The sequence below is a fragment of the Parus major genome, chromosome 3 (assembly GCF_001522545.3).
Source record: "Parus major isolate Abel chromosome 3, Parus_major1.1, whole genome shotgun sequence".
NCBI classification, from domain to species: Eukaryota; Metazoa; Chordata; class Aves; order Passeriformes; family Paridae; genus Parus; species Parus major.
Window position 1 is genome coordinate 97,723,234 of NC_031770.1, and position 18,578 is coordinate 97,741,811.

The 18,578-nt window shown below is 36.6% G+C and overlaps 1 protein-coding gene across 1 annotated transcript in view; it reads right to left on the bottom strand.

Annotated features, from left to right (window-relative positions):
* Positions 1 to 4,484: 4,484 nt before the first annotated feature.
* Positions 4,485 to 18,578, bottom strand: part of MBOAT2 (membrane bound O-acyltransferase domain containing 2) — a 91,958-nt gene continuing 77,864 nt past the window's right edge. The window contains exons 11-13 of the mRNA XM_015622700.3: positions 13,981 to 14,113; positions 11,357 to 11,508; positions 4,485 to 10,845 (exon numbers count right to left, since the gene is read on the bottom strand). Of these exons, the coding sequence (XP_015478186.1) occupies positions 10,623 to 10,845; positions 11,357 to 11,508; positions 13,981 to 14,113 (508 nt within the window). The 3' untranslated portion in view covers positions 4,485 to 10,622. The remainder of the gene's footprint in view (positions 10,846 to 11,356; positions 11,509 to 13,980; positions 14,114 to 18,578) is intronic.

Consider the following 18,578-nt stretch of genomic DNA (forward strand, 5'->3'; position numbering starts at 1 on the left):
CAGCGGGCGCTGGGACAGCGGGCGCTGGGACAGCGGGCGCTGGGACAGCGGGCGCTGGGACAGCGGGCGCTGGGACAGCGGGCGCTGGGACAGCCCTGCCCGGGAGCTCCGCGGCACCGCGGGCCCGGCGCAGAGTGGGCCTGGCTGAGCCGGAGCGCTGGGCAGCCCAGAGGGTGGCACCGGGCTGGAGAGCCACCAGCAGTAACCACCCCGCTGCTTTCTGATAGAAAAGAAGGGGGAAAAGGGTAGTGAACAATTGCTGCCTGATGTACGGACAGAGGCTGGAAAGCAGCGCCGCGGAAAGGGATCTCGCCTCTAGCCCTGGGGGTAGTTTTGGGCACCGTAATATAAGAAAGACATTAAGCTGTTAGCTTCCAAAGGAGGGCAGCGAAGTCTGTGAAAGACCTTGAGCCGAGGAAATAGGAGGAGTGACTGAGGTCAGTTGCCTTGTTCAATCTGGAGAAGAAAGCGAGGGGAGGTTTCATTGCGATTACAACTTCCTCGTGTGGGAAAGAGGAGGGGCAGGCACTGATCTCTGCTCTGTGGTGACCAGTGATAGGACCTGAGGGAATTCAGCGTGAAGCTGAGTCAAGGGAAGCTGAGGCTGAATATTAGAAAAAGGTTCTTCACCCAGAGGGTGGTTGGCGCTGAAACAGCGTCTCTGGGAAAGCTGTCAGCACCAAGCCTGACAGAGTTCAAGGAGGTTTTTGACAATGCTGTCAGGCCCACGATGTGACTCTTGGAGCTGTCCTGTGCACAGCCAGGAGCTGGACTTTGATGATTCTGATGCATCCTTTCTAACTCAGAATATTGTATGTTTCTATGGTTTATACACAAAAGCTGTGTCAGTAACCACCCAAGTGCAGCTTCTCCTTTATGTGGCTGGGTTGTAATTTCCATGCAAATCACGTAATCTCAGCTGACTTCTATGAATGCTCAGGGGAAGAGACTTCACCTGGGCAGGATCTTTTTGACCTATAGGAATAATTTTAAGTATAATAATGAAGATAGACCAACTATAGGACCTTGACTCTTTTGCCAAGTTGGCAACATATACATAGACGTACATCAATATCCTGATTTACTGCATCCTTAGAGCTTGTTAGCTCCAGGACATCCTGACTAAGGGATGCTAGCTGCTATCTGTTCTACTTATTATGTCTCCTTTCTTGCTGATTAAACTTGAAAGTATATCAAGACCTAATATCAAGTACATCCTGATTTAAGATAATTTTGACATGATGCACAATTTTGTGGTACCACCACATGCCTTGAGATCCACCAGCTTCTTTCAGACTTGCCCCCAGCCCAGATGTCCAAGCAGCTTCATGGGTATTTTGAAAACTCCTCTCTCAGCCCAGGCCAGGGTGTGCATGGCTGATGCCGTTCCCTACATTTTCTTCAGTTCTTCCATTGGTGCTTTCAGTGATGATAAAATGTATTCAGTGACTGTAAAATGTCATTTCCATCTTCAGCACAGTCCAAATCCACGATAATGCATGCATTTAATTCATTTGGACAACTGGATGAAAGATGATCTCTGGTGACTGCAGAAATGTCTCCTCAGGAGATCATGGAACCTTGCTTAAAACAAAGATGGAAACCAACCAGACAGGGAAAGGAGCATAGTCTCCACAGTACTGCTTATTTCTAAGGTTACCGAATTTCAAGGATCAAAGCACTGATATACTTCCTTACAATGCTCAGATCTTCAATCTCAATAAGGAGCCATGCCTGTTTGTGCTGCTAGAGTCTCCTCAGGGCTGAGCCCCTTGGGATAATCCCTCATGGGGAGTTACCCTTATCTCAGTTTTGTTTCACAAAGGATTTTCCAAAGGCTCGTTTGCTTCTTGTTTCTTGTGTTTATTAATATATATCAAAAGACCTGGCAGTCCTCCCTGGACTTTTCGCTCAAATTCAACCCACCATTGCCTGGCCCAAGTTGGCTTGAAAAGCACAAAATGGCCCTGAACAGTGCAGCTTTTTTATCTTTATACTTACTCTTACCCAATTAATTACAGACATGTAAATTATTTTTCTTAGTGACCCAATGACCCAACACCTGTGTGCTGCACTGCAGCATTTTCTATCCAATCACCTACTACTACCCAAAAACCTCTAGAAGAAGATGAAGAACAAAGAAGAAGGAAAAGAGACAACACCCTAAACCCTCCATCTTGTCTTCTGTTCTCTAAACTAGCTTAAACTCTAAACTTTAACTTTTTCACCAAGTGACTAAAGAAAACTCTCACTTTTTAAGGCATGAATTCTCCAATGAACTTAAGAAAGTCTTCACACCCTGATAAAATATACAGCTTCTTTACATGCTCTAAAGTTATTAATACAAAGTGAAGGCACAAGCTGTGAAATTCAATAGCTAAATCCACTTTGATCTTGCACCAAAATATTGGTTCAGCTGAAAATCTGGGGGAAATTAAGTACATAAAGCATATTCTTTTTCTTTACACTTATTTGCAGAAATGAAATGTGAACAAATGGAGGATGAGCCCCTGCAGTTAATGTGGGGCTGAAAATGGCTCTCTGTGCCACCTGAACATGTGCAGAAGGGCCACTACTCAAGGGAGAATGGTCCTGATGCTTCAGGCACCCATATCATCTTGTGTACCTACGAGAAACCACAGTCTGACAAGACTGCCTGTGTTAAATTCTTATGATATAACCTGAAGATATTACTCTTTTTTCACACTTTATACAAAAATATATATTAAAATCTCACTTCATGATCTCCCATCACCCAAATTCTTATTCTGGTATCATAGTGTTCCCACACATCAGGCGTTAGATGTGTTCTCACCATGTAGTTACAAATTTCAGGCAGAAACAGTAGCTCCTTCACTCCTGCATAAAAAAAAGAACAGTACAAACGCCATGAATATGGAGGCAGAAAAGGCAGTTTTCTGTATGATCCTTCACTATTATCCACTTCTGCTACAGATGGATCCAGCTCCTGACATCCTTGTGCTCTTTTAACTTTTACCCTATGCTTAGATTAGGAGCAACATTTTCCCACCTGTGACTAATTTCACATATGCAGTGAAACATGGTGCAATTATGGTTTATTCAGTTTGGAACGATCATGTGTAGCCCCCATGGAGAAGTAACTCCTTTGCTACCATATATGACCACCTTAGGAAAAGCTATAAGATGTACTGCCAAACCCTGGACAGATCTCCAACTCTCATCTAGTAAATAGGTTGAAGACATATCCCCCTAGAACTACTTCTGTATTCTATACTGACATCCTGCATGGTATCAGGAACTTACTCAAATGGAACTAAGTTAATTATAGGCACAGGAAAATATCTGCTGGCTCCAGGATGCTCTTCATCATGACTCTGTGCAACAACTTAACAATCTACAACACTTAGCAGCAGAAAGCTGTGTTTTATATTAATCTCTTCATATGAGTTTTTCACTAAATGCAGTAATGATTAGTTCGTGATGACACTTCATACTCCTGACTGACTCTGTTGTGAACATGTACTTGAGAAGGCAGTTTCCCATTGCAGTCTAACTTCTGGTTAAAATGACAATATTCACCAGAGTTTCTAAAATGGCATCTGTAGTCCTCTGTGTTGGAATGGCAAGTATTTTCATCTCCTGTGTTACAGCTTGCTAAAAGAGAATTCTAAACACACAAGGCTCAAAAATACCATTGTGCTCCACTTGCAAGAGAACGCACACATTCCACATTCCTCTACACTGGGACCCCTGGCAGAAGAGATCTGGATAAAGATGTCTTTGAAAAGTTACACTGTCTTTACAAAGTTTGTACTGAAGTGGAATTAAGACCAGATCAAAAGAAGAGAGAAAATGTGAGACAGGAAGTGACGGAAATAGCCCCTCTTTAGTAGAGACACATAATATATCTTCCTTTCTCCAACAATCTGAGCTCACACGTTAAAAACCTGCAGGTCCAGGAGTCTCAGCCAGCTTTGACATACTGTCACCAGCCAACAGAATCTGCCTTATCAAGAGTCCTGGTAGCTGAGTTTCAAAAAGAAAAAAAAAGTGCATGTATGGTACACATTTAGCCCTACTTCTTTGGAACCAGCAATGAAACCAACAGCTTCTTCAAAGCTCTGAATTTGATTTCTCAGTTATGAGGTTTCCATTTCTCATGCTAAAACCACCCCAGTTGACATATCCAGAAGTAGCGCTCATTGGGTAGCAATATGCTCTGAGATGGAGGGCTTAAACTGCTTAAGGACCTTTCCCCAGTAACAAGAGGCTAGACTCAAAATTATTTACTAGTTCTACTGAAAAAATAACTATATACATATATTGGTATATAAGCTCTAGAAAACAAACTAAATAAAAGCAATTTTGAACTAAAACATTCCAAATTACAGTGTAAATGCATGCAATGTATATTTAGCAATCTCAAAGGAGAAACTGCATTAAAATAATGTTTTTCACCACTCATTTAAGCCAGACAGCAAAGAATTTAGAAAAACAAATTCACTTTTTTTAAACTACAGTTTAATCAGATTTAAAGACACAAATTAGAAAAGAACATTTATAGGCAAGTTAAAAACACCTTTAAAACATAACAGCATGCTGCTTCTGCAGCACTGCTGAGACAAATTAGAAATAAGTAATTATTAAAATATCACAATCACAGTGTAACTAACAGTGGTATTTTAATTTTACCATACACCAACACTTAGTCTATGGATCTGTTGAAAAATAACACTTTTTAAAAAATATATATTTTGGAATAATAAAAATGAAATTCACTGACAATGTATTATAATCTGAACCAGGAAAGGCAAATTTAGGAATACTGTAGCTATCCACTCTTAGGGGTGTTCTCTTACTTTAACATATGGGTGGTTGGAGGCATAACTACTTCTGCATTGAGGTAAAACTATTCCTTTGAATGTGTAACCAAGGCAGGAAAGAATAAAGTTCCACATTTTAAATCCTTAAATTGAATAACTTATTACAACATCTCTGAATAATGCTATATTACCCATCTTACACTATTTTTCATCCAACAAAGTTTTGAATGTTTTCTTCTAATTGATCTAGAACACATCTGAGGTCTGGGATTTAAGAGTAACTACCTAATTACTACTGTAGCATTTTGACACCTTTGTCACAGTAAGACACATCAGCAGATTCGTCATAGAAATAGTCAAAATCACTGGACAAAAGAAGGTACAAAGAAAAGATGTAAAGAGAACTGAAAAACACAGAGAAAGGCAAAAGATGCATAGGCAAATACTCCTTAACTTATTGTAGTAATTGTTGCACCTTTAATAACCAGTGTTGCATTTTTCTGATAACCAGTCTCTAGGCACCCCAATGTCTCTATTTTTTTTGTTTCAGATAACACTGTCCCAGTTTTCTAGTCTAATCTGGCTAGAGGAAGGACCACAGCTATCTATTCATATGACATATTGTAGTGAAACCTAAATGCAAATCCAGCCTGGGGTACCTCCCTCTTAGAGAACAAAAGGAAGGAAGAAGATTGTGCAAAGGTCTCTTTTGCCAAGAGGTTTGTTTGGAATAAGGTGCTGGACTGAGTCACTAGCAATATAAAAACTTTCCTCCAGAAGTAGTCCTACCTCAGATCTCAGTCTTAAGTCACACAGTTTTTTCAATTCAAAATTTATGCAATGTTTATATGGATATGCACATGAGTTCAGAAAATCTAAAACCATCTACAACCAAGACTAGGTCTAAGTCACTGGACACACAGCTAATGCACAAATGATGATAAAGTGGCAACATCTACTTTTGCACACTTGTATACCTAAACTGAGAAAAACTGTGGTTTAAATATTTAATGTAACAAAAATTGATACATTTGATGGATAGATTTTGTAAAAAACCTACAAAAAGCCCATTCTGAAACAAGTTTTTAAGAAATCTTTTTTTTAAAATTTAGCTTTGACGATAATAAACAAGTGTTGCAGTATTTGTAGTTGTAACTTTGTGGATGCCTAGATTTCATGGTGTTTGCAAAATAGTCTAGATTAAGACAGCAAACATGTCAAAAATCCAGCCAGATGTAGGACAGAGGAGCTGCAGCCTGGGTCACAAGCAAGTAGAACCTCTGCTAAGCTCTGCACATGGGGTTAGCTCCCTGCAGGAATTGAGTGGCAAACCCTTCCAGCCACAGATGGGACACGTTTCTGACTAGAGACTTCTCCACTGCCATCCTTTTCCACCAAGACTGGGAAGATGAAGACCGACAGCACAAACTAGCTGAAATGCAGACAGATCTGGTAATCTTATGAAAGTAGGCTCAATTCACTAGAATTCCTGCTTACTTAGCGAAGTACTTATTGTCAATTGATTTTTAAACAGGAAAATTAAAAAATAGTACAGTTCAGAGTATTGTTGGACCTAGATAAAAGTCAATCATGTAGTGAAATGCTGTGATGCATTAGCACAGAACTAATGTGTACTTTTTTCATAGATAGTCTGCATCATACTAAAATCCTTAAATCTATATCCATCTGGTTTTTTAACACTGATCACTTTTCTACATAGATGGCAGTATTTCAAAATTTTCAATGAAAACTAAATTCTCAAGCTTGATTTCAGAATTCAGTGAGAATTACAATGTGAAAGAATTAAAGATAAGGGAAATGAAAGCCTAAATTATAGTAACTTGTGCTTTTAAATTTGTCTTTCAAGGCCAACTTATAAAGTTGAACATGTGAAAGTATACATATAAGCAAGTTACACATTTGTATGCAAACGTGAAGACACAATTGACCGTGTATTTAAACAAATTGCCAACAATTTGTTTGCAAAGCTTCTGAGAGAAAAAAATCTAGATTTTGTTAAAATTACTTTTGATATGAATTAGACAGGAGGTGATTATCTTAAATATTTCCTCTGCATCAGAGGACATTTTACCACTATCCAAATCAATGACATCAAAAGAGGCAAAACTACCTTGTGCATCCTGTCATACAAGCCTAGCATTTATATTAATATTACTTATTCCCCTGGGGGAAACAGAACAAGTTCTTCAAGTGTAAAATTCCTCTAATAAATAATTTACTATATTGGTAAAACTTCTACCATACATCAGTGTAGAGCAGGGAATATATCAAGGTCTGTTCATGGTCTTCTCACTAAAGTGTGATTTATTATTAAGAGTATATTGAAATGCATACCAATTTTTTTTTACATGTAATACATTTTCAAATGTCACCAATTACTGAAATCTTGTCTACATGTCAACTTAAGGAATGGCCAGGGAAGAATAGGATTCCTGAATAAGAAGGGCATATCTATAACTGGAAAGCTAACAAAGCCTTCTTGATTATAACAGTAGTGGGCACCACTGAAAGTATTATTTAAATACGTAATATATATCTCTCTCATTAATATAGAATCATAAAAGTTAAAAAATGTTAAGCAAGCAAATAGTTACAATCAGGGTGACTACATTTACTAACTTTAACTCATTAAGTGCCTGAATGAACTGTTCACAATAGGCAAATATCTGCAAAGCACCATAAAATTATGAATGATATGTTGCATTTATTTTTCATAATGTGCTGATCTGCAATACAGGAAACACTTTTATCTTTTGGATATACATTATTTAATAAGTAAAAGAATACTTAAAATCATGTTTCCTTCATGTCCAAAACATTTATAGGAAATACACTTTCTAAAATTTTTGCCAGGAAATGCAATAGTAATCACTCCCATCCTTCAAATTTAGTATTATCAAATGATGTGTGTAAAACCTAAAAATTATCTAAAGCATTGGGGTTGGCTGCTCTTGACGTTCTGACAGAAAAGATAAAAAAACAGTGTAATTGCAAGGCAGAATATGAGTAAAGCAGAGGGAAAGAAACATTGAAACCCCAGACTGACTAAAATCAGAGTGCTGCCATTAAAACAAAACACTTCTTTCCATAGTCCCCAAAAGGATTCATTCTCATGAAGAGCAGATTTTTGTTCAAACAGTACTTTTAACAATGGCATTTAAAGGGTAAATTCTAGGACGCTATACGTCAATGCTGTGCAGAATTAATTAATTGTCATAATTGTCATAATTTTCTTGTGTCGTAATTACTTAATGAGTTCAAATCACAAAGAAAAAAAGTCATGTCCCATTTTGAAACCTGTATTTTTGCCACCTGTGCTCAATGAAAGCATAAATGTACTTTCTTAGTTGCTTCGACTTCCCTATATACAAAAGTTCTGAACAAAACTATACCTCTGTACCTCTGAATTCACCCACATTGAAGTACCAGTCTGCACTACCCTAAACCTGCTTATTTTCTGTGAGCCTTTACAACTGTTTCCATATTTCATTAAGAAGAATCTGTAAGCCCCCACAGCACACTTGGGCACACATGCCAAAACAATAAAGCAAGAGTACGAGAACATAAATAGGAAAACAGCACATTGTACTGGCATCCAAAAATTTAAATAGATTTGGAGACTACACCAATAAGATGAATTTAAGCTCAAGAGTAACAAATGCTGGAAAGAATCAACCCTATTTCTACTTACCCACCCAGAAATGTGCAAATCTAATTTGTTCCTTTATGTAAATGTCCCTTCAAGTACAGAAAACAAAAAAATGTCTTTCCTGATTCTCTAACAAGGATGATCAAACAAACTAGCATGCCCTTACTTATTAATAAAAAGAAAACCATAATGTGGTGTCAAAGAAGCATATGACAGCCACAACCCCATGTAAGGGGAAGTCTACCTGGGCAATCAAAGTAAGGATTTAGAAGTCAGATTATTTTATCTTAAAGATAATACAGCTGTCACAGAAACAATGAACATCCCTGCTCATCTTAACAGACTCATCCACTCTCATTTCATATTCAGTTCCCCCTTCCTGAGTAGATTAATTAGTGCTAACCTACATATATAGGAAGTTATGTTCCTCTCCTTCTGGAGTTTTAGGCAAGGAACCAAGGGCCAGACACAGAGTTATGACAACAAGCAAATAACTCTGACCTAACTTAGGGTCTGGTTCTTCAGGGAGTACTGTGATGATTTTTGCATGGCAATATCTCCAAAGCTGAGGACCATCATTGCACTTCTGGTAGTAAGAGTACTCATCCAACTGGAACTAGATTTTTGATGAAAACTTTAGGCTTCAAAATATTATGACAAAATTTTTTCAATCATTTGTTAGTTACTTGTCAACCAGCTGCATTATTTTTCTCTGGTATTATTATGTATCTGGTTTAAAATTAGAAATAAACCCCACATGGATGAACAGTTTGTGTTTACTAAAAAAAAAAATCACATGAAAATACAGAACATATGCAATTAAAATGTAGCCCTTTAACAGTAGTACTCTAGCACTGACTATCATCACAATAAATGATCAGGAATAGATATAACCACTGCATTGTTTCCTTGACACAGTTCCATAATTCAGACAGTCAGATACTCTGAAGGATTTCTTTCTTTCATTATGTTACCCAGAAATATGACATGTAATTTGCATCTAAAATTCTAATTCAAAGAAAAAGCTTTTCCTCAAATTCACACACTTCTTTGGATAAAGATTCATCAATTATCAAGCATATAGAAATTGGTTGTGATAGTCATTTCATGTTTGACTACCTATGTGCTGGAGCTTCAAGGTAATTTTGCTATTTTATACTGAAAGCATCATCAACTAACTGATGCCTGAAAATTCAAAATAACTTTAAGTATTAAAAATTACTTTTTGTAAAACAGTTCTATTCTAGAACATGGTATTTAAGGGCAAAACTGCACTTTCATTGAAATCCCAGTGTCATGTTGTCTTCTGTGCCTTGTGGCTGCCTTTCCCCCTCTGGCTGCAAATCCCACTTGGCAGTGTTTTATTTGATTTAGGTACTTTACAGTAAAATAAACCTACATTAGAGCTATAAATATCTGGAAAAGGTAAATTTGAGGTGTTTTTAATCCATTCAGAAGGGCCATTTTAATCCATTCAGAGTAATTATATACTCTTTATCAAAGAAACCTAACTATAATTTGGCATCAGTGTTTACAGTTCTGTAATGTACTCTAATAGTTGGAGATACTTTAAGAAAACCCTCCAAATACTGAGATGCTTATTGCAATTCCCTTTGAAAGATTCCAAAGTCTACTAGTGACTTTGCATGTTCTTATTTTTATCTTCTTCATAGCACATAGTGTTACATATGTGAAATACTTTCCACATAAAATCAAACTTGAAATGCCCACTTAAAAACAATATTTCAGTAAATAGAGGGTTTAAGGCAAGTAATTCAGTTGGAAAAATTAAATTTCCATTTGTTAATCCTAGATTGACACAATTTTATTCCACCCCATCAGTGCCTTGGGATACACAACGTACATTCAGCAAAGGGCACACATATGACCCTATGGACATACGTTGCAAGTCCTGAGTGCCCATTGAAATAATGGTAATATCTTCATATAAGGCGTGACCCACAGGGGCATGGCATGGGAGGGGTTAATTTGTTTTGTTTCCAGTCTTGCTATTGTATGTGATTTTCCTAGGTAATGCATTCTTTTCTTACTAAATATCTTTGCAAACAAATACAAACCCCTTTAAAAGGTGCTAAAAATGGGTTTCTGAAAACATACAAAATATATTCATCATAGTGTTTCCTCAATCACTGTTTTAATGCTTGATATCTGCAGGTTATTTCTTGTTTCTGACTGAAACTATTATTTGTTGTGGAATAATTGTTCTTTTGCAAAAGACTTTCTTCTTCTAGTTTTCTGGACCACACAGGCTGGACACTTTCATGATTTTTACTTCCTCTTTGAGTTCTTTTCAATGGAAATACCAACAACACCAGGATGCTGGCAATATGAAGACAGAAATAGCAGGAGCTAAAAAACAAACAGAAATAATATATCAGTGAAACTCTGACCATACTTACAGATATACTTTGCACATAAGATATGAAAACATTAATATTTCCTTTAAGAAAAGTAAAATAAGGGGAAAATCGGAATTTAAGTCTTCCCTCACATTATTAAGGACTGTAACAAGGTATGAAGTGAACAGAAATCTTCTTTCAACTTTTTTCACAAGTTATATCTGGGAAGTCAATATCTAGTCATGCTATAAAATAGTTCAAGGGCATATAGTAATTTCAGAGGTATCCTTTGGTTTTGTTTTTGCTTGCTTTTTTATCCCTGCCCCCTGAAAAATAATTCTGTTAATGACAGGAAAATGTGAGCAACACAAGACACACTACATTCAAGCACTAGAAATACAGTTCACTCAGCTACAAATTGATCTTAGAATTAAATTCTGTCACTAAAATAGCTTCAGAAATCCTCTGCCACTGAAAATACTTCTATTCCAAGTTAAAGAAAACAGGTAGAATGTGCTTACCTATAAAAGGTTAAAGAGGGTTTTACAGAGAGCAGTACAAATGGCACAACTGTGTAACTTATTGCTGCTTGAGTTGCCATCCATGTCACAATATCATAACATAGTTTAACAGCAGGAGATTCAACAAAATAGTGTCTGATGTTGTTTCTTATCTGAAAAAGTAGGTAATACTAAGTTAGCTGAAGAATAAACCTTGAGAGCTCAGTTTGTTGCATTAATACAAAAGTCATAGGGTGAATTTAAATGCTAGTTTGGTCAAATATCTTTCAACTATTCAAAATGCCCATCAACTTCAACAGGAATTGGCTCAAATTCCCTGCACTTCATTCAGCATGGGAATTTAAGCATTTATCAATTTAAACAGAATTTAAGTAAATTAATCCTACCCTAAATCCAATGCAAGTCTGCACTGCTTGTCTGAATGAGGCAGACATTGTATTCTATCAAGCCATTCTGTAAATATAGAGGATTGGAGTAAATGACGGCCAGAATGTTTCTGATGAAAGCATCTACATAGTAAGCCATTCTCATACACTTGTTAATAAAATAGATTTTAAGGCAAGCAGGGTATATATCAGAATATACAAAATATCAGTCCTAATTACATATTAAGTCTTAATTTCTATCAAGTGGGATTATTATAAAATTATTCAAATTTCTATGCTAAATCTTCTTTTGTTCTAAAATTCTGCTCAAAAGATTGAATACCAGAAGTATTTAAAAATCCCAAATCCAAATCTCACACAGGGTTGGGTTCAGCTTTATTTAAGTCTATAATTATAAAGACATCAGTAAATCTTTGCCTCTTCCCTTTCTTTGATTGAACTGTTATCCTTGCTCACACTCTTATGTGCTGACAAACCAAGATGGGCTCAATTCAGCCTTTGACCCCAACTTGATATCACAGCTGCCACCTCCTGGTCACCTGCACTGAAGCAGTGCTCTCTGAAAAGCTGCACACCAGAGTGCACTGTTTAGCTTCCTTAACCCTCAGTTTCCTTAGAACTCCTCATTCCAAAGAACATATCCAAGGCTAGCTCCTGCTGATTTAATTATTTTTTCAGAAAATTCTTTTAAAATTTTTATTATTTTTTCAGAAAAACCCTTTTTGACCCTTCTTGTTCTTCTTATTTTAATTGCCCTGTAAATACCACAGTCCCACTCAGTCTTTGCTTAGTTAAGCTAAGTCAAACAAGTAATTCTAGCAACATACCCTTCATTCTGCCATCTCCCTCTAGTTATTCCTATGGTCGCATGCAAGGACTTGTTCCTGAGTTCTGTAGAACTCAGATGAAGCTTCACAAAGTTTCTTGTAATCTTGTATTTTAGGACTTGAAACTCTATGACTGCCACTAATAAACACCCGGTTATGAAACATGTAACAATCAAAGGCAGTAAAATAAGTTTGATACACACTTAGCCATAACAGAACAAATTGTGGACCAGTGCTGCCAAACTTTGCAGTTAAAGGCTAGTAGAGTTAAATAACAAATATGCTGTAACATATCTTAATTAATATTAAGTACCTGTTGATACCGAAACTCAAAATATTTTTACTAGCCTATTGATTGACACATATCAAACATGAATACAATGTAGTCTACTAGAGAAGCCCAGGATGAAGGGCAGTGAGCACTCCAATTTACTGGACTCATCTCCCTAAGTAAACAACTTTTATCTGTGAACTGTCCCAGAACCTTGGCTTTTGCACCAGCCCCTGGCTGCTAAATGTCAAAAGTTCTCTGTGATAGATTTGGAAGAAGAAAGCTGTATCTATTGTAAAGAAAGGAGTCAGTTCTGTCAAACACAGACTACACACGTATCTTGTGAAGAAAGAGAAGCATTTGTTTTACTGATGTAGTAACAACCTAAATCTGAAGTACCACCGTCCTCTAGCTATTATAGCAAACACAGCAGTCATCTTAATTTCTCACTCTCCTGGTTCTTTCAACAAAAAATGTTCTGTTATGCTGCTCTGATCTGATGTGTAATTTGTTCCTCTTTTCCACTGAGTGACTGATAAACCTGTCCCTGTTCTTACACAGCTTTCTCAGGCAGAACTGAGAGAGATTTCCTGGCAGATTTGCTGTTTCCATATGGTTCTGAATAGCAACAGCAGAAGCATGTTAATGTTACTGCACTACTGGCTGGCCAACTGGAAATAGTAACTGCACTAGAGATTTTTATGAGCTCCTTGAGGCGGAACATTCTTTAGTTATCATCCTTACAATAGTACTGGAGAGAAATTAGGGATGAAGCAGACTCTAGAAGTATATAGCATTGACACTCAAATTTTAAGCTACTCATTGTCACTGATATTTTCAAAATTATTTTAGAAAATCATAAACAACCTGTTCAGCTTGTTATACATCATCACACCATCAGTTAATACAGAGGAAGAGATTCCACAGAAGATATGCTACAAAGATGTTATAGGCTGTATATAGTCTTATTTCCAATCATTTTAAATTACTCATTCCCATTGTTCTCATAATTAAAATAATAAACACCACTATCAGACAGATTGTGTAGCAACAGTAAAGGGCATCTTTGGAGCAAAGAACATGATCAATTTGCTTTTACAAAACTCATTATTTAATAATAGTAAGATTGTTGGTACTTACAGCTCGTGCTGCTAGTGTCATTAGTACTCCTGTTAAAAATGTTAAATAATATCCTGGATAAACCCCATGCCAGATGGCAGAAAGAATGAAGGTTTGTATTGTTGGGCTGAAGGTGGCTCGCTCATAGCACACTCTAGCAAGTCAGAAACGATTCAAGGTAAGTAACATGAAACAAATCATACACAGTCTTCCCAGCTATCATTTACTATTACATTTACATTATACTTTTACCAGTTTCACCTCCAACACAGAAGTTTCAATGCAATTACAGTTTTCTATTATAATAATGCATTTCTATTACAATATTATTTTCTATAATAATAATAAATTATAATAATATATGTTGTCACTATATTATGGCTTGAAATGACAGAAAATGCTTAAAGCTATTCACAGCTCCAGCTAAATTCCAGCCCTCAGTGCTAAACTTGTGCTCAGTACCATCACACATGGTCCTTATTCCTAATGAAGCAATACACAAGCATCCATCTAAAGATGAGTTTTGGCATTAATAAGGGATTTTGAGCCATTAAAGAATGTGTTTGAAAAGCTGCACTGGAAGGCACAAACCTCCTCCAGATTCTTGGGAAGAGTCAGGTATATGTTTTCCATAAAAAAAGAGCAGCTTATAGGAGCAGGGGAAAACTTAACAACTACCTTAAATTTTGAATAATAAAGAAACTACAGTTGAAAATGTGCCTGTGTGACATAATTACATGAGCATGATGATGAAATTGTAATAAATATTCTAGTGCTGAGAGAGTATCAAATAAGGAAAATGCTAAACTCTTTGTTATTTTAAAATTGAGACTCTGAATTACTAGACAAGTCCTATAATAGGAATTCTAGAAGGAAGAAGGAAAAAAGGAATCCAAGAAAGGTAGTTTCTAGAAGACAACACTATATGACACAATGACAAACCATCATGATGTGGAAGAATGATAGGAAACATGGTAAGGTCCTGATATGGCTTCATCAAGAGTTCTTTAATGCCTTTAATGATCTGAAAACCAAAAAGCAATAGGAAATATGGAAATGGATACAAACTAACAAAGCAAAAATAAACACCACAAGCATGCATGAGCACAAATCTATGGCTAACATACAAAAATGAGTTTTAACTAAAAAGGCTATAGACACCAATAGGTAAAATGATTTTTATAACCACATAGGTAAAAACAGAGAAAGAGAAGAGAATGCACATCTGTTATTCAAAGATGACAAGCTAATGATACCGAGAGGTACAACATATACTAGTTATCTACTTTACTGCAACTTCCACATAAAAGATTACCAAAACCTACTGATATAGTCAATGTTGAGGAACAGAAGTTAAAAAGACAGGATCTGAATACAGAAAGATTAAAAGTGTAATTTTCTAATTTAGTTTATTCCAGTCAAATAGATGTGGTAAGTTTTATCTTATGAGGTCTTCAGTAGGATATGTGCACAACTACCTCGTCTTGCTAAAGAGCTTCACTCACAGTGGCAATTAAGATGAGAACGTGAGGCTGGCATAATACTCAAAAATATCTGAGGACATTTGCCCAAAACAGATCACCTTAAAGAGGAAAGCAACATTGGCCAGGCTGAATAGTAAACAGAGACGTTTTTGATAAAGAATCTGTCAGCCCCAGGAGTAGCAAACCATTAGGAAAATTTGCATTGAGTCAGGGAGTTATCTTGGAGCAAAACACTTTTCATCAAAACCTCATTTGACCCTGCCAGAAGTCACCCCACCAACACCATGACCCCTGTCTTGGCCAAGACAGAATATCCCTGGTAGACACAGAGCTGCACCCCCAGATATGGGCCTGTCAGTGCAGTGCACCATGCCAGGGAGCAGTGTCTCATCCCTGTCAGCTGCAGGCACATGGATTTGTGCCAGGCCTTTCTAGGGGTCATGTGAAATCAGCAGATTCACACCAAGCTGGAGCACCCACATCTCCCACAGGCAGTGCATGCCAGCAGGGTTTTGTACCCTGCACATCCTTAGGAGAGGAGGTGCAGTTTGCATGTAATTGTGTACGCACACATGTGCTTATTACTCTGCTTGGGATTAGTTACAGAAGAGTGTTTAAAATGTTTATTACACCAAAGCACTAAACCCATGTGAAATGTTATGTATTCTAATACTGCTATTGATGATAAACATGTATGACTGGTGACTAATTACGTCTCATTAATAAAGTGATATATGTCTTCAATCTTTATTTGGTTTAAAGTACTGAAATTGTTCCTGGAAAGCTTTCAGGAGTGAACAAAACTGACTAAATTAACTAACCAAATTTCAGCTGTATTAATAAAAACGAGGTAAAACAGTACAAAAAAAAATCATGAGATTTCAATTTAAAAGAGTAAAAAATAAATTTAAATGCTTCCATGGATTTGGCAATAGTATATCATGTTCAAATGCTCCATTTGATTCTAAAAACAAACCAATGAAATATGGTCATCACAACAGGTTGAGAAAATCTATTCAAATACAGGTGGTTCAAGCTATCCATAATGCTCTAAAAGTGGGAAGATGCATCAACTGTTCAACAAGGTACTGTCTTCGGTCTGGTTCTATACTTTCTTTACTAACTTAGGTGGTAGACTGAGAAGTATTTTTTCCACCTTGTCTTCCCTTCTTTTTTTGAGGTGGAAGGTGGGATGGACGAGATTGGCATTGTTTTCTTAGTAGAGAGCACTAGAATCCAAAATGATCTTGGCAGACTTGAAGGATGTTCTGAAATCAACAAGATGAAGTCCAAAGCATAGAACATCTAATAAGAAAAGTGGAAGACACAAACCAGTACCATTCCTGTAACATTACTGAAAAAGTGTAGCTGAGTATGATTATGGATCAACAGTATGAAACATTGAGTATCAGCTAAGCATGAATCAACAGTAGACGTCTGCTGCAAAAAATGACAAATATAACACCCTTTCTAATATATCCCAGTATTACCCAAGGAAAATAATTATTACTAACCCACTCAAATTAATCAACTCTGCCTCTAAAAATCCAGGGAAAAACCTTGAAGGTCTTAGCAGTAGTAACTACATCTACTCTAAGAAGACAAGAGGTTTGTAAAGATGTCAAAATTGAGCAACAAGAACCACAGATGCTTTGCAAACATGACCAAAGACAAATGGGATGAGATGGTATCTTTGAAAAAGAGAAAGAAAGAGCTGAGGGGGAACATAACAGCTTTCCCAGCCAGGAAACTTTATAATAACATATACTGTTGATGTGCGCTACTATGCAAATATCTATTTTAACTTACATGCTTGTAACACTAATGCCTTTAAATTGCTGTATACTATGATCTACATTAAATATTTACTAAACCTCTTTGTGATCTGTAGCTCCATTAACTGTGTTTTCTACAAGTTTGTTTTTACACACAATCAGGGTGTAACTGATGGTTCATTTTCTAGCAATTACCTGAAAAGAACAGAACAAATGCTAATGTCTGGTATTTCATGTGAGATAAATGGCTAAAGTTTTAGGTACTTCTATAAATGGTAAAAAAATTATGTATTAAAGGTGGGTGTTTAAAGTAATCCATGAGCTTGTCCACCATGCAAATTGTTGGAGCATTGCAACTAACCAAACAATTAGTAACAAAATATATATTGTCTACCACAATTTATGGATCTCATATATGATCACTTAAAACAATCTTTTACTTGCAACAAAACTTTTGCAGAACATCCACCCTGCCCCACCCTTTCACTTTGACAGAATTAATTTAGACTATATGCAAGGATTCTCCTATTATTGTTTTAAAAAATACTTATTAAAGGAGATGTTTTAATTGATTCCTCACATCTTTTATTATCACCCTGAGCAATTGATCTGCAATTTTTCTTTCCATTTTTGACAGAAATATTACGCTTCTTCACTAATAATTTTTGTTCAGAATCATTCCATTTAGGAGATTTGAAAGCTGAAATACAACTTTTCCCTATTATGTTTTAATACTGTTAAACTTCTATTCTCTAACTAAACCAAAATAGCTAAATTACGTATTTGGTTTTTGAAATGCTACACTTCAATACCTGCAAACATGCAATTTTTTGTTGACTGTCCTAGCAATGGATTCCATTGACTGTTGAGACAACCAGAATAATCACATAAAATTCAATTTATTTTTTAAATTGAGGGAGAAAAATATTTAGGGATGAAATTATGGAAGAAAGAGAACATACTATTTATAAATTTGATGGAAGAGACATCCTGTTGCCAGCTATCCTAGAATAAGGTGTAAAGTCCTCTAAGTCATCCCAAGATAGGGGTCTCAGTTAAACTTGCACTTGTGCATAGGAGATCAACTCATATGATCATAGGAGATGAGTCTGACTGGAAGAAGGGAAACATCCACACACTGTTCAAGAACACTTCTACTTTACCACAAAGAAGCAGAATGATGTAGTTCACAGGGCACTGTACCTGTTCCCCAGGCAAGGAAAAAGAGTGCGACTGAGAGATTCATTTGGAATTTTTGCTGACAGCACATTGTGGGGTTTGATGTCTGTCATGCACTCATAAGGAAGGAGCACAGAAAATTCTCTAAGAGAATGTATGGAAGTTCCTGTGACACTCTATG